Below are 16,636 nucleotides of genomic sequence, written 5' to 3' on the forward strand. Positions count from 1 at the left end.
CTTCTCTCACCTTTGGGGACCGTTTGGCAATGAAAACAACTTGTAACTATTCCATGAAATACGCTAAAAGAACTTGGAGCAGATACATAAAATACTTAAATTAAGTGTTCTATGAATGTTCTCCAAGGATCATGACATATCATGTAATTGTTACAAATTGGTCTCTTTACCACATAGGCACTTATGAACAGTTACATTTTTTGTTTTTTCCAACCTGAAGTTTTGTCTTATCAACATCAGTCCAGTTTCATACGTGATCGGAATCAATTGGAATCACATGCCTTTTTTCTTGTTTTCGATTCCTTTATTAATCTTAAAGCTCTTTTATGAATTTTTTTTCTCCGTAGGCACATGAGGAAAATCTTTTGGTATGGACATGGGGACTTTACGACCTTCAAGTTGAAGAAGAATCTCGCATTTGGTACTCGGACCATGACATGCATGCACATGCACATGTCATATGTGCACTAACGCATTTACTATAGCAACAATTATCAACAAAATGAGATGAATACACATATCATGTATGGACCACATTAATGCATATCTTGTGGCCATTGTAGCGAATATATGTCAGCAATATGGCCCATCCATGCAGATCATACATGTTTTATACATTCAACCAATAATTTTCTCTTTAAGCGGTATTTGTATTTGAAGAGAATTGTAGAATTCAAGAATTAAAATTCTCATTTTCGATGAAATAGGAAGTGTGTTGTCAAAGAGAGAATTTTGATTCTGAAATTATCGGTTAACTCTTCAATCAAAATTTTGGAATTGTGATTCTACACTAGGGGGTAAAATTATGTTTCAGAATTTTAAAATTTTTTCATCTATTTTAATACACATGTCATGATGGTTTTACTTCATCAATTCTAGAATTGTAATTCCTGTTTTATCAAACGCATCGTTTTTAATTCTGAAATCAAAATTCCACATTACCAAACACAAACAGAAACTAGAACTGGAACTTTCATTTCAATCTCAGTTTGATGTGTAATTTTGTTTCCAGAATTTTAATTCTATAATCAAAATTCAAGGCCATCAAATGCCCCTTTAAAAGTCGAGTTTTGTAATGTTACTCTACTTTAGATAACCTGTTAGGTTGGATGCAAACCTCAATGCAAACTCTACTGGGGTCTTATTGGATCCGCAATGTAACCTGTTAGGTTACAGATTGAAAATTGTGAAAAACAAATAAAGGAAAAAACAGGAGACCTTCAAATAAGCCTTTACTTAGGCATTAAACTATACAATGAAAGAAATAAACTCCTCAACATCCAATAACTCTCATCAAAACACATCTTCCAGCATTACTGATAGCAAATACAATCTTCTCCATGCCTTTTAGATCAATACGTACAGACTGCAACAACAAATCAAGTTCACCTCTTTTACATTTTTCTTACATATTTTGTATTGATTTTGAAATATTTTTTTTGGAGCAACAAATCAAACGGGCCGAGCAAGGGGCTGCGCACCATTTTCATGCTTAATCACCCCTTGGGGAGTGATTTTGACCCTGTTGGGTGGACATTAGTCCTTTCCACACCCCAAGGGTTATTTGTTGGGCTAATGGTCAATCCCACTTGGTCAAAACCTTTTTTTTAAAAAAAATAAAAATCATTCAAAAATACTTAGAATTCACTTGTAAATTCAAGAAAATTCAAATTTTGAGTTCTGGCTCCAAAACTCTCTATATATTTACCCTCACAATCTCCTTTCTCTTGGGCATGAGCTAACTCTTGTGGAACATTTACTACTTTCTCACTTGAAAATCTAGAGTCTTCCAGAGATGCTCTCTCTTTCCATTTCTCTCTTAATCATTTGTTCTCCAACCTTGGGAGCAAGCTTCTTCAAGTTCACACTCTTCAAGTGAGTATGAGGGGATATCTTAGGGGGATACCTTCATCATCTTGCTGTTTCATTTAAGGCGACCCTAGGCTCATTCAAAGGAGGAGACTCATTCCTAATATCATATATATTCGAGGTATGTACTCATCTTCTCATTTATTTTCATTTCCTCTTGCCACATCCCTATGGCCGTGCAAGAAAGCTCTAAAGATTTTTTCTCTAGAGTCAAGAACTACTCTTGAGTGCATCGAGAGTATGAGCAAGATGAAATAAATTTCATATCTTCATTTATTTTTAAAAATATACTTGTTATGTCGCTTTATTCATAATTTATGTTTGAGATGATGTTCATGCATGATGGATTAATTTTACTTAATTAATGAGCAAATACACGGATAGATTGAGTGTTTGGATTGGGGGTTTCTTCATTATTATGTTCATTTTTTAAGTTGGGATTTGTCCAACCCGGAAATGTCATTCACAAATATGTACATGTTCACATATATCTTCATGTCATTATCACGTTTAGTTTTTCTCTTGATCACTGATTAGGAACTCCAATGAGTGCCTTGTTACGTTGCTCCTCATTTCATGAGTATTTGATTTTCTTTCATATCCAATGGTGGGAGAAATAAACTTTCTTATAATAAACAAAATAAATGTTCACGTACAAAAATATATAGAATCATGTTTTCTAAAAGATTTTCGAAAACTCTATTTAACGAGGTCTTAGAGACTTAACCTAATCTCTTCAATAAGCCCAAGTTTTTCTCTAATCTACATAGAAAAATTGAAGTCAGATATTTTTTAAGTTATTTCTTGATTTCAACTCTCATGAAAGCATATGCATATATATATATATATACGTGCACTTGACTTTCTCTCTTTATGATTTAACATATTCCTTTACAAATTCTTATACAGGTACATATATAAATGAATATATATATATATATATATATATATATATATATATATATATATATGTGTGTGTGTGTGTGTGTGTGTGTTCTATTTTCTCTCTCTCTCTCTAAAATCTTTCTCTTTTTTTCTAAAATCTTATTCTCTCTTTCCATTCGATTTAATATTTCATTTTCACAAACTTTCATATATGTGTGCGTGTGTGTGTATATATATATATATATAAAAGTACGTATATGTCAACGTATCTCTCTTTGTTGTTTTTTTAATCTTTTATTTTGTGATTTTAAAATATCTTTCCCTCTCTCTTTTTTCATATTCATCTCTAATTAAAGCATTTTTTCTTTTCATTCTTTTAAATATTTTTCTCCCAAGATCTTTTCATTTACCGACTTCACTAAGACCCAAACTTAAGTAATGACCTAATATTGTAATAAGACTTGATAGTCTACAACCCTATTTCATTTTCAAATTTTTTTTCTCTTTTCACCAAAAATATTTATGACAATTATAAAATGAGAAACTTAGACATTCATATTCACTTGTGAAATCACGAATGATCACAAACACCTTTATAAAAGAACTTAAGCTGGGATGAAACTCTAATTAGGTAGTAACCAAATTAGAGTAAATTATCAAACCTACTTAAAATTTAAGAGAACACTAAAATGACTTCAAAAAGTGATCTTCAAAGGTCTCCAAATTATATTTGTAAAGATTTCTTAATGCAAAATTTTTCAAATCAAAATGTTTTATACTCTCAAATGATTCTTCAAAACTTGCTCAAAAATTTGAAACATCATTTTTAATATTTTCTCAAACACCACACCACATTTAGAATGAACAAATGTTTAAACAAAAATGAAATGCATCAAGAATAAGCATAGCCCTTGGATTGGTTAGTCCTGATAAAGTGCCAGGACCGGTCAATCCTCTTATCGACGGGTGAGTCACTTTCTCTTTTATTTCAAATAAAGCCTCATTTTTTTTAAACACTCCAAAGACTAAAAGATTTTTGGGGATGCAAACACTATCGCTGAAAAGCCAACGCAGCTGTTTTGTCGGAACACTATTGGATGGGCCTGCTAGTGACTGTGGGGGAGGAGCCATCGAGGCTCCCCTTGAGATGATGAGAGAGAGAGAGGAGATCTGGGACATTTTGGTTCTAAATCGAATGGCTAAATATTCATGTTCCCTTAATGTCATCTATATATATATATATATACACACACACACACACACACACACGTATAACACATTCCCCATGCATGTCATAATTTTGAAATCAAAAGCAAAATGAAATTTGAAAGTGTTACATGGCAGAAGCCTCTGAGACTAAAGAAATGAAGATAGAAAGTAAAGCATATGCCTCCTACATTAAATATTGTAAATAAAACGTCTAAGGGTTTTAGGAGATCAATCACACCATGATCGAATGCCAAAATCTTCCAAATGTTTAACAGCCAAGAATCGAGTCATTAGCCAAGTGTGTGTCATTAGTCTTAAGCACACTATGCTTGTTGAGTGCATTTGCCACCTGAACCAACATTACAAAAATAAAACAACATTAACTCAATAGAAGATACATTCATGACCAGAGGCTAATCCCACTCCTCGGAGTAAAGGCCGAAGCCTCCCCATTTGCCTCTTTCCCTTTATGGTCTAGAGCTGCTTTAGTGCTTCAAGTGAACCCAATAAAAGATATAAATCTGAAATACGTCATATTTAAAAGCCACTAATAGTTCCTCTGTGGGATATTTTGTTTAAAACTAAATTCGATTCAAATCTGAATTTGATTTGATATTTAAGCATATCTTAATATGAATTTGGTTGGTGATATTTTTATATCTAAATCCAATCCAATTTTTTAATCAAATAATTTTTTTTTTCCATATACAATTTTTTCATAACAGTTGGCTCTGTTATCCGATCCAAGCTATATATTAGCATCCCTACCCACGAATTGAATCTGTTTTCAGCACAATAGATCTAGCAACTTGAATCGAACTTGCTTAACCTTAAGTCAAGGTCAACTCGTTCGGTTAACATGGTTCTAGCAAATGGTGATTTTGGAAACCATGAATAGATTTTTATTCTGCCTCAAATTTAAGGATCTCAACTTAAACAAGGTCAGACTTGGAACCCACAAATTGCAAAATCTACACCATGTAATTTCATGATGTAATCTATGCATCTTACAAACAAATGATTTCATCATATCCTTCTTTAAAAATAATGATATGCAATCTTGAAAGTTTAAGATCTATGATTAAAGATCTATACGTGACATCAGAATTAAAATCTGTTAGATTTGAGGCAATCAAAAACCCCCAACAAGTCGGGCACAAAACAAATAAACAAGCCTAGTTTGAGCTGAAAGATTGAATTGAGTATATAATCAAATTGAACTTGGATCTTAAAAAACCAGCATTCAAATCCACATTCGATTAAACGTGTATATATGCTCTTATGAAATAGTCTAAACTTGGGGCGCATTATGCAGAGACTTCCTGGTTTCACTTATAAGGGGCTGTCTTCTTGTACCGGTAGAGGTCTCGCCACCTAGTACTGATGTAGCTCTTGATCTTAAATGCAAGAGGAAGGAGGGAGGCTTCGACTCTTGCTCGGTATGTTGAAATTTGCAATTTTATGTATGGACTTTTGCTCTTATATAAGATATGAGAACTATGGATTTTACAGTAAAAGTTTTGCCATCTTGTCAAAAATATGTAACATCAGATCGAGTCAACACGGTGAGGCGCAACATCAAGCGCTTCGTGCCTGAGGCGCAAAAGATATATATACAGTTTTAAAAAAGAGTTAAAAACAGAAAAAAATGCCCGCGCGTTTTTTTCATTTCCCCAGCTTTTAACGAGCGAAACCCTGCGCTTGTGTCTCCCTCTAATTCTCTGTCTTCCTCTCGACTCACGGCCGAGTCACGCCTCCTCTCTCCCTCGATTCTCACCGCGGGCGCCGGCGCCCCTCAGGTATCTCTTTCTCTATCTTTCTCTCCGTCCTTCTGTCGATGTCTCTCTCTCTCTCTCTCCGTCTGAGGAGTGGCCGCCCGCCACTCCTTCTCTCTGTGGGTGAGGGCCGTTGGTGGCCCTCCCTCTCATTTCTCTCTGTGTGCTGAAAACAGGGCTGCCATGGGTAGCCTTGGCCCCTCTCTCTTTATTGCAATGTAAGCCCTCCCCTCGTCTAATTTCGTGGAATTTTCCAGCTTTTTTTTTGGCGTGAGGTGGTAAATCATTTCCGTCTGTAACTATACTTTCGTGGGGGCTTTATTCCAGTTGAGAATTCAACCGTTCCTATGTTTTCTAGGTCTTGCTTGTTTTTTTTTTTTTTTTTTTTAAAGGTACCATGTTAGGACAAGAGATTTTCTGCGCTTAGAAGCTATTGTTAGCATGGGTATACTACTGTTTAGAAGATTTTGCTAACACAAATCTATTTGAGGATGGCCAAATGTTTGTTAGATGCTTTGAATATAATTTCGTGATTGTGAATATAACTTGTTTTATCTTGCATTATGAGTATAAATCAATTGTGGTTTGCATGGGCGTGTGTGTTTAAAAGATGGTCAATATGAGTTAAATTTGTTCTTTTACATCGTTGTTTACTTATGCACTTGTTATTTTAGTTGTTTTTTTTGTTTTCCAAATTTTTCATTCTTAACTATGGTTCAAAGCCTTGAGACTTATACCTCGCCTCATGATAGGTCCTCGCTTCGCCTCATGGCATTTAGTAACATTGTATGCACGTGTGTAACTGTAATATATGGACGCACATGTGCAATTGAATATATTGATATTCATCAAAATGATATTACATTTAGTTTATCATCTTTGACTCATATAGCTGCTTTCTGTTTTCAGTGAGGGGAGCCAGCAAGGGATAACACATCTCCTTTTTGGTATCTTTTGCGCAGGCTTATTTACCATGGTAAACTTATTAACTAAAGTCTAATATATACACCGCAATTTGTATTTGTGCTTAAACTTGAAATTGTATTTATATTTGCTGCAAGTTCTATCTTTTCTTCTTGAATTCTGTTATGTTGTTGAATTATGGGGTTTGTTTCATATTAAGATCTGATTTGTTCAATTGCCGAATCATGAATTCTAATTTCTATGTGTCTCATATTAACTCTTAAGGTATTGAAGTTGAAATTCTGTGTGTTGTAGATTGAAGTGTTTTTATATTTCCGTGCACTTAATTTCTTGTTGCTTTAGTTGTTCTTGTCGTTGATGTTGTTATCTCAATCTTGGTTTTCCTGTTTTGCTTGTTCATTTACAAATTTTAGTATTTTGAACCATATTAGGAGTCTTTTCACGCACAGAAGGCATTGTTTGGATGGGAGATACTACCATTTATAGTGTTTTGTTAGGACAAGTTGATTTGGCGATGAAACTATGTTCTTTGAATTGTTTTCAATATGATTCCATGATTGTAGTAAATTAAGATGATTGTGGTTTGCATATAATGGTCACCTATATTTAGGAAAAAAAAAATCATTGTCCAAGGTTATTGGTTTTTCATAGTTGCTTGTTGAAGTTCATTATACTGTCACATAATGCCATAATGCTATAAGCTCAAATTGCAGTCTACGACTTGCAGTCAATCCAATTTCTCTGCTCTCTCGAATTATGCTTGTTTCCCTTCTTCTTTATTAATGAGCAGAACTTGTGAAAATGCTGGAGTAATAGGCTTTATGATATTTTGGCCAAAACTTTTGGTATTACAAACGTATGGATTTCCATTAAGATTGTTGTGGTGTTTCATATATTATAGTTATAGGTTTTATTATGGTTTTCATTGATTTTTGTTATTGTTTTTATTGTGTTTCTCCATTATAGGTTGCTCTTGAGAGCATTGATGTTAGAGAAAATGGTGGTATCGATGAAGAGGAAACACATATAAGAGTTGAAGAGAGCGACTCTTCAGAGGATGAGGTACATAGGCAAATGTTATAAATCTTACAAGTTATAGCTCTTCATCAATGATTTGAATGTGCAATTGAAGGCAATCATTTCACTTGATGATGATTTTTCTGTTGTTTTCTGTCTCTTTATCCTTAAGTTCTTGCTATTTTTTGTAGGTTCCTTCTAGAAATACTATTGGAGATGTCCCACTGAAATGGTATGAGGAAGAGGAACACATTGGCTATGACATATCAGGAAAGAAGATAAAAAAACAACCCCGAAAGGATAAACTCGATGCATTTTTAGCAGATACTGATGATTCAAAGAACTGGTAAGCTTTATTCAGTGCCTGTATTCCCGTGCATGGCATGTGTGTCTTGCATACTTCATTGATAAAGCTATGCCAGTAAGGTATCATGAGGTTTTTTCTCACCTAGATTTTCCATCAGAACAAACTTGTATTTATGTTTAAGAGTCTGTGTATGTAAAATAATGTTATTTGATTATATTAAACTTGTACTGCAGAAAACTAGGATTGGGTAAGCTGAAATAGCAGAGATATGTAAAGTGTAAAGCGTAAGCCAAGCCATAAGAAAAGGAAAAACAAAAAAAATATCAAAACTTTCATGTGTGTGTCCAGAGCTTTCCTGTTCACTTTCTTTGTTTCTGTCCATTCCAGTTGCTTTTATATGTTGAACTTGTCATGCAGAAATGTGTGTGTCCGGAGCTTTTCTGTTCACTTTCTTTGTTTCTGTTCATTCTATTTGCTTTTTCATGTTGAACTTGTCATGCAGAAAGTTAGCAATAGGTAAGATTAAACAACAGAGATAGTTTTTATATATATGAAACTTTTTCCTTTATGTGCTTCACTTTTACATCAGTCCAATTTACAGAATTTGAAAAGTTACAACTGCAGACATGGTTCCCCGTATGTCAATTTTTTAGAGCTTATTTTATACTTGTTTTTCTGTTTATGTGCTTTACTTTTACTCCCGTGTAATTTAGAAAATATAAAAGCTGGCTCTTTAGACTGTTTTTATGCTTTTTGTCAACCTTCTTTCCTTTCTTTGACTGTTTAAATTTGGATGCTTCTGGAGGAAAGAAGCATTTTACGGCTTAAGAGTTCTGTATCTCTTTTCAGGCGAAGAATATATGATGAATACAATGATGAAGAAGTGGAACTGACAAAAGAAGAGACTAAGATTATACAGAGCTTGTTAAGAGGAAAGACTCCACATGGTGATGCCAATCCTTATGAGGTATGCATTCAAACATGCTTTGACAGGTTTTATTTGCTTTAACTTGTTAACCTTCTCAGTTTTTGCTTTGATCAGTGTTTTACATGCATCCCTCTTCGTTAAATCTTTGGTTCATAAATGCAGCCTTCTGTTGACTGGTTTGATTGGGAAGGAAAAGGGCATCCATTATCTAATGCTCCAGAGCCAAAGCGACGTTTTATACCATCAAAATCGGAACATAAGAAGGTAGTTTTAGTTGTGTTCTATAACTCCTTTCTCAGGGCTTCAGGATGAGATAACCTGAACTTGTTGCTTTTTTTTGGACTGGCTTTTTTTGTTGTTGTTTCAGGTGGTTAGCCTTGCTAGAGCAATCAGGAAAGGATTAATAAAATTTAGCAATCTAACAGAGGAAAATGATCAGAGTTATTTAATGTGGGGTGATGATTCTAGTCCTAATGATAATGCAGAAAAGGGTTCAATCTATTTCCCACCACCAAAACCAAAAGTGCCTGGTATTTTCATTTTTTACTCCTTTTTTTTAGTATCAAATTTAAGATATGCTGTATTTATTTCTGAGGAATGTTTGTTCTAGCGTTTGGGAGTAGCTTACATTTTCCTTTTCCTTTTGTGATGAAATTGACAGTGACTGGGTACACAAATATGCATGGTCTGCATGGTGACTTGGCCATGCCATGGCAACTTCATTTCTAATATCAGATTAAATCTGCAAATATACTTGTAGAAGATAGTTATGCATTTTTTCTGAAGTGTCTATTATGATGTATACGTGCATATGAACTGGTATTTTAATCATATTTGTTTTATTAGTACATGCATATTCATCCTATTGCACATGAGTATTGGAACTTTATAGCATGTGTATAAACTCTATGTTATATATATGTGCATGTTTAATGTATGCATATATTGTCAAACAGAACACTTGCTTCATCATTGTCATATATGAAGATACATCATCTGGTAGAAATATAAATTGGCTCAATCATGATGAAGCTTGTTTGACTTGGCCAATCTTATCAGTTTCTTGGTTCTATTCATTTAACCAGGTGTCTGATCCGGACTTAGTCAACCAAGTGACTGGTTGACTTAGTGAGTTTCAATGCCTTTTAAATTGAAGAAAATGCTGTTATTTGTGCTTTTTATCATCTTGTTCAATTTGCCTTTCTTATGGAAGTTTATTTGTATGATGACAAGTGTGGGTTGAGTTTATGTTTTTTCTCCTCATTGTGTGGATCTGGGATTTTGCTTTGTGCAGGGCATGAAACGTCATTTCGTCCTTCTGTTGAGTTTATTCCTACACAGGAAGAGATAAATTCTTATGAGCTCATGTTTGAGGAGGACCGTCCAAAATTTATTCCAAGAGGGTATGCTTATACATCTTTGTGAACGTCATATATGATGAGTACCTTTTTGTGGTTAATGTTGATTTTTAACATTCTTCATTTTCTCGTTGTTTGTGTTGGCAGATATGAGTTCCTTAGAGAGGTTCCTGCTTACATGAATCTCAAAGACTGTTTTGAACGCTGTCTTGACCTTTACTTGTGCCCAAGGACTCGAAAAAAGAAGGTTAGTTTGGACATATACTGCACATCAAACATATTTTTTATGCTTGTCATCTCGAGACTAAAAGCTTTTGCAATGATTATTTGCTGTTTCTGCCTTCTACAGCTTAACATTGATCCTGAAGATTTAAAGCCTAAGCTTCCAAACAAGAAAAACCTGCAGCCATACCCGACAACTTGTTTTCTGGAGTACAAGGGCCATACAGGGCCTGTTACATCAATTTCTATTGAATCATCTGGTCAATTGATTGCTTCTGGTATGAAAAACAGTTTTCTTTTCTATAGTGGTGAGATAAATTATCATCTTGAACACTTAACGTCAATTGTTTCATTCTCATGTTTGAAGGTTCAATTGATGGAACTGTGCGTATCTGGGAGATTGAAACCAGTAGATGTCTGAGAGACTGGAGATTTGATGAGCCAATCCTGCATGTTGCATGGAATCCAATTTCTGAACTTCCTATCTTGGCTGTTGCTGTGTGAGTGAAATTTTTTATTTACTAAATGTTCAATTGCATTAATCCACTTAATTCTGAACCTATTCTTGCTTCAGGGGACAAGATGTGGTTCTTTTGAATGCAAGTCTTGGAAATGCTGAGGATGAAGAAAAGGTTAAAGACCTTCTGCATGTTTCAGCACCAGTTGAGACAGATGAATCAAGTGAGCTACTGATGCTGTATCTGTTAATTTTGCCAACTCATGTATGTTGGTCCTTATAATGTACAATATGTTAGGTAATAAAGTTTCTCCTGTGACCTGGGCTCAACATGGTACACATGATGGCATCAAGTTAAAACACTTCAAAGTATATCTCTGTCACTTTTCTCAGTGTACTTTGTGAACGTACAAGTCACAACATACTGTGTTGCCTAAAATATGCCTGTGTAATGTTGTGTCTAATTTTTATCTACTGTGGCAGGCTGTGTCATCAGTTGAATGGCATCGGAAAGGTGACTACTTCACAACAGTTGTACCAGATGATATCCATGGGCTGAAATTATTTGTCTTAGAACTATATATATATGATAGTTCTGTAAACCTGGTTAATATTTTCTTTATATACTTACAGTTATTTGTAAGTTTGTCAGCAAACTTGTAGGCCTTTATATCCTTCTGTTGGATTCCTTGACTTCTTTACACGGGACTCCAGATCAATACTTATACATCAGCTGTCAAAGAAACTAACACATAATCCATTCAAGAAGTTGCACGGAATTGCTGTTTCAGCTGTTTTCCACCCTTCTCGTTCAACCTTCTTTATTGCTACTCGGAAGAATGTACGTGTATATGATCTTGTGAAACATACACTTATTAAAAAGCTTGAGACTCGTCTTCGAGAAGTGTCATCTATTGCAATCCATCCTGCAGGTTTGTGTCCTTGCATTTTCATGGTCACTTTCCTGGTAACCTCAGTCCTTATGAATCTGCTTTGTATAGGTGACAATGTAATAGTTGGGAGCAAAGACGGAAAACTCTGTTGGTTTGACATGGACCTCTCATCTCGGCCTTACAGAACTCTGACCCTGGGGTATGTCAGCTGCTGAGAACTCTTCAAATATTTTTCTCTTTGTTGAATGGATGTGACAAACAGATAAACTATTTCCTGATATCTGTTTCTCGGGAGAGTTGCAAGATCACATTTTCTTATATTTGTACCCTAAATTGATCAATTTAGTATCATTTTCTGGATTTCCATTTGCTATTGGTGTTTGTCACAATGATGACACAGACACAGACAGCAGGCAAGCCTTTATTGAGGTTAATGTAATTTCTTCCAATTTGCAGGAATAAATCCAAGGACATTAATCATGTTGCCTTCCATCGTTCATATCCACTGTTTGCTTCATGTTCGGATGACTGCTTAGCGTCTGTCTTTCACGGAATGGTGTATTCAGATCTTAATGAGAATCCTTGCATTATGGCGCTTGAGACTCTAACGGGACATCAAAGTGCAAATGGCAGAGGTGTGTGTTTTCTTATTGCATGTTCTTTGGTTATTTTTGTATGTATGTCTTCATTAAGATAAAGTTTTGAATTCCACCATTCGAGTTTTTTTTTTGTCATGCTCAATATGCAACGGGTATGCTCCATGTTTGGTGTGTGGTTGCAGTAGTACTCACATTTTTCTATATGGAGAGGGACTTGAGTTTCTCTCTGCTTTTGATGCCACAAAAAACTATGGTAGTCCAAGTCCATCAGGGAATATTAAGAACTGTGTAGTTCTACTATAAGTATGGGTACCGGTACGGGTATGAACCACTTTCAAAAAACTTAGGTGCGGGAGTACAACCGTACACACCCGTGCACATATATATCAAAAAATTACAAGCAGAATAACATATTCACACACACACACACACACACACACACACACACACACACACACACACACATATATATATATATATATATATATATATATATATAAATTACAAACAGAATAACATATTCACACACATATATATATGCAAAAATTACAAACACAATAACATGTTCATAAATCGTGATGATCTACCAGAAAACTGAGAAAACAATGCAAAGCACACATGGAAGAAAAACACAAAAAGATTCATAAAACAGATGATCCACCAAACAAATGGAAAATGAAAATTGTGTTATTGGAAGAAAGTTTTAAGGAGGAACTGGAAAACCAAAACCAGAACTCTAACAAAACAGTTGCATCTATCGACAATATACAAAAGGACACAAAAGCAACGATTTCGATTTTCAAACATGACCCTGTTCTCAAGGGACAAAATTGCAGCGCACAACTGGACTGGTTGTTAGACTGAAGACACACACCAGGTTCTATCTACAACTATCAAGAAGTGCTGTTGTGGTCAATAATTCCATGTTCAGCATTACGAGAAAAGAAGAACCACAAATGAAACCAGGCAAAGAAGGAACAGAACCAGGAAAAGCAAGAAGAGGGAAAGGATTGATATTAAAAACTGAATAAAAAACAGAAAAGCACATTTAACCAAGTTCAGGAACTAAGAAAACAATTGAAATGCTAAATCTCGTCTATTAAATCCCCTAAAACCCTACAAAGAACAGAACAGAAAGTGAAGGGCCGACGAAAAAGCCAAAACCGGCCAAGAATGATTACGAAGGCACAAACAGAAAACGGAAGAACAAAAAATGAAGAAAGGAGCTCGCTCTTCACAAAACAAACTAGATTTTCAACAGATGAAACCAAAAGCTGCATCGGAAAGCACTAAAAACCTTTATCTTTGTCGTTCGCCACTCGCCGTTTGCAGTTCGCCTCTCGCCTCTCTCTATTTGCCATCGCCGCTCGCCGTTTGCCGGAGTGGAGAATCGCCTCCTGTTGTCGGTCTTCACAGGTCTCGGTGAAGAAGAGTGAAGAACGAACTTGCGTATTTTTAACGTGAATAAAGTAAACCGCGTTAAATTGTAGATCACGTTTAAAAACAAAAAAAAGGTCGAAATTGGACTTGGTCAACTTTCACCGAGTCCGAAAATGGATGGACTCGACCTTGGGTGCATTGACCGTACCCGGTACGGTCAACGCAGCACCTGCGCCGCACCCATACCGGTACCGTTGTCGAACCGGTACCATGCGGGTACTCCTCCTTAAATGGAGTACCCATGTGACATAGGTGCCATGTTGTAGTTTCAGTCCTTTGATTTTGTTGTCGTCCATGGATTTCTTGCTTTAAATTGTTGAAACTATAAGTATGAAATAACATGTCATGTTTCCTTCTGAAAAAGGATAGAGATCCTTTTGTTTAGTCATTATAAAATAATCAAACGCTGATCTGTTCTTTTCATATCCATACAGGAGTCCTGGATTGCAAATTCCACCCTAGGCAGCCTTGGCTGTTCACAGCTGGTGCTGATTCAATAATTAAGCTGTTTTGTCACTAATCTATAATTTTACAACGAGAATGCACATCATCAACTGCAGCTCTGGAAATAGAACACACCACTGGAAATTTTTGGATTGTGTACATATGAAGAGTCTTGGCAGCTTCTCTCCGCACCTTGGCTGGTTATCTATGCTGGTTAATTTACCTGTATGCTAAAAGAACCATAGAGGATGATTGGGAACAGATGGGCAGTCATGTTGATAACCTTAGGTAGTGGTTATCACGGATAGTATGCAAAGCTTTATCAGACCTCTCGAAGCCCATCCAATGAGGAAAGGTGCATTGAGAAATTAGGTAAGTGGGCAGATCATCAACATTTTCTCAAATTAATGGCCATCGTTATTTTTATATACCGCAGAATGCTAGTGGTTCTCTGATCTCTTATTGATAGGGAAGTGTATGCTTTTCCTACTCCTTGGTGCTTCTGTTCTTTTGTACCTTTATGGACAAGTCTCTAGTGTTTATTTTTTGAAACACGAAATTTTGTTTAAGGTTAAAAAGAAAAACTCCATCTCTCTCTCTCTCTCTCTTTTGTGGGAACCTGAGCGGCAAGGAATTTTTTAAGTTAGATTCATATTATTGAGTTTTTCCAGGCAGAAAAAAGGTAACCTGCAGTTTCTAACCTAAGTTTTGGGCCAAGCTGCATGGTGTATTGTTATCGTGGTAGAATATCTCCCAGTGTTGTACTGGTTGCTTTATTTATTTAATCATGATAACCTTTGAAGAAAGGAAAGCTAGGGGGACCCCGTCTACCATGCCGTTAGGCAGATCAACTCGTCGCCCTTGTTTACCACATTGGGTATTACTACTTGCATAATATGGACATCTTTTTGGTCCATTTTTAAGTCACTTCATGTTCATCAATTACTTCAATTATTTTTATATCATGGCTTGAACTTTACTTCATGTATTTTTGTCTTAAGCCATCCGAAGCTTGCTATAAGTTCAATTATTTTTCTGCCATTAGCCTGAAATCCCACGTAAATATTCAAGGGTGTTAATCCTTTGCGTTGTCTTCCAAATAGGCTGTTCCAGTGCAGACCTTTTGGGGAGGTTAGATTTATTCCACATCAAGAAACAATGAATCATACGACAAAAAGGACCCAGCAAAAGCCAAAAGAAAACCGTAGTTAAGAGGGTCCCAAAAACCTGGGATACAATCACAACAGAAATGTTGACAGCTATTTGAACAAAGGCGACTACAGTTCCGAGGGTCAACGCTATTAATCTTTCTTATTCCCAAACCTTGTCAGTTATAAAGCCTACCAGCTCTGTTCAGCACTCTGTTCATGGCACAAAACACTAAGCACATGTTGATAAATTCTATTTCATTTCTGAGATTTGGAAAACACAACTAGGGTTGCACATGAGCGCCTAGTTGGGGCAGCTTGAGCTCAACTCGACTCAAAAAACTCAGAGCTTGAGCTTGCCTTGGGGGCAGCTTGAGCTCAACTCGACTCAAAAAACTCGGAGCTTGAGTTTGCCTTGAGCTCGATAGCAACGATACAATGTCGAGCTCAAACTTGACTTGTTTAACTCTGTTAAGCATGTTTAGTTTCTTTCTAACACTAACTTGTTTAACTTGTATTGTTTGCTATTCTTTTAACTGTTTTCTCATATGCAACCCAAACAAATGGCATCATCTGTTCATCGCTATATCAGCACAGAAGATCAATACAGGTGGTAATTGAAGTAGGTAGGCTGGAACACATTGATCAGAAACTTACTACTTGATTAAAAATGTGCCTTATGAGAGCTGCTTTTCATGAATAAGACAACATTTGACTCTTCCAATTTGCAAGCTTTCTTGTAACTTTAGTTTTCAGATGTTTGCAATGTTCAACACTCATCTTTTCTATGAACAATGGGAGTCCTAAATAAGTAATAGGCAAGCTAGTGCATCTCCTCCATCCCATTAGCTCAGCAATTTCAGCACATTCAAAATCTGAAATGTGCACCGGAATGAAGCATGACTTCTGGGCATTGACACTTAGGCTTGCTTTGGATTCAGGCTCTCTATGGACAATCAAGCATTCAAGCGCGAATGATTCTAATTAGAACTTTAGGAACTTCCTTTCAACTTTGTCATATGGTTTAGATGGGTCCAACTATTTTTCCTTTATGGCTCGCAATGATGTTAACTAATTCATGCACTAATATATGATCTTGAATTACTCTTTCTAGAAAAAGATCTCCGTGATTGCTACCCCATTATCCTGGTTAGTCATTTT

General features: G+C 35.7%; 1 protein-coding gene across 1 annotated transcript; it reads left to right on the forward strand.

The window, feature by feature from the left end:
• Nucleotides 1-5,658: 5,658 nt before the first annotated feature.
• LOC116246378 (ribosome biogenesis protein BOP1 homolog) lies at nucleotides 5,659-14,926 on the forward strand. Its single transcript, XM_031618236.2, has 18 exons — nucleotides 5,659-5,762; nucleotides 6,648-6,714; nucleotides 7,629-7,724; nucleotides 7,871-8,025; nucleotides 8,836-8,953; nucleotides 9,077-9,178; nucleotides 9,282-9,444; nucleotides 10,209-10,317; nucleotides 10,420-10,519; nucleotides 10,622-10,772; nucleotides 10,862-10,994; nucleotides 11,069-11,175; nucleotides 11,250-11,320; nucleotides 11,435-11,495; nucleotides 11,656-11,883; nucleotides 11,953-12,043; nucleotides 12,301-12,479; nucleotides 14,318-14,926. The coding sequence occupies exons 2-18, from the start codon at nucleotides 6,712-6,714 to the stop codon at nucleotides 14,401-14,403; spliced, it is 1,953 nt and encodes a 650-aa protein (XP_031474096.1). The 5' UTR covers nucleotides 5,659-5,762; nucleotides 6,648-6,711; the 3' UTR covers nucleotides 14,404-14,926.
• Nucleotides 14,927-16,636: the final 1,710 nt, after the last annotated feature.

This window comes from Nymphaea colorata, chromosome 1 (genome assembly GCF_008831285.2).
Source record: "Nymphaea colorata isolate Beijing-Zhang1983 chromosome 1, ASM883128v2, whole genome shotgun sequence".
NCBI lineage: Eukaryota > Viridiplantae > Streptophyta > Magnoliopsida > Nymphaeales > Nymphaeaceae > Nymphaea > Nymphaea colorata.

Coding starts and splice junctions, on each gene's coding strand:
- LOC116246378 (XM_031618236.2), top strand. Junction 11,884..11,952: donor TATTGCAATCCATCCTGCAG/GTTTGTGTCCTT, acceptor TGCTTTGTATAG/GTGACAATGTAATAGTTGGG. Junction 12,044..12,300: donor TACAGAACTCTGACCCTGGG/GTATGTCAGCTG, acceptor TCCAATTTGCAG/GAATAAATCCAAGGACATTA.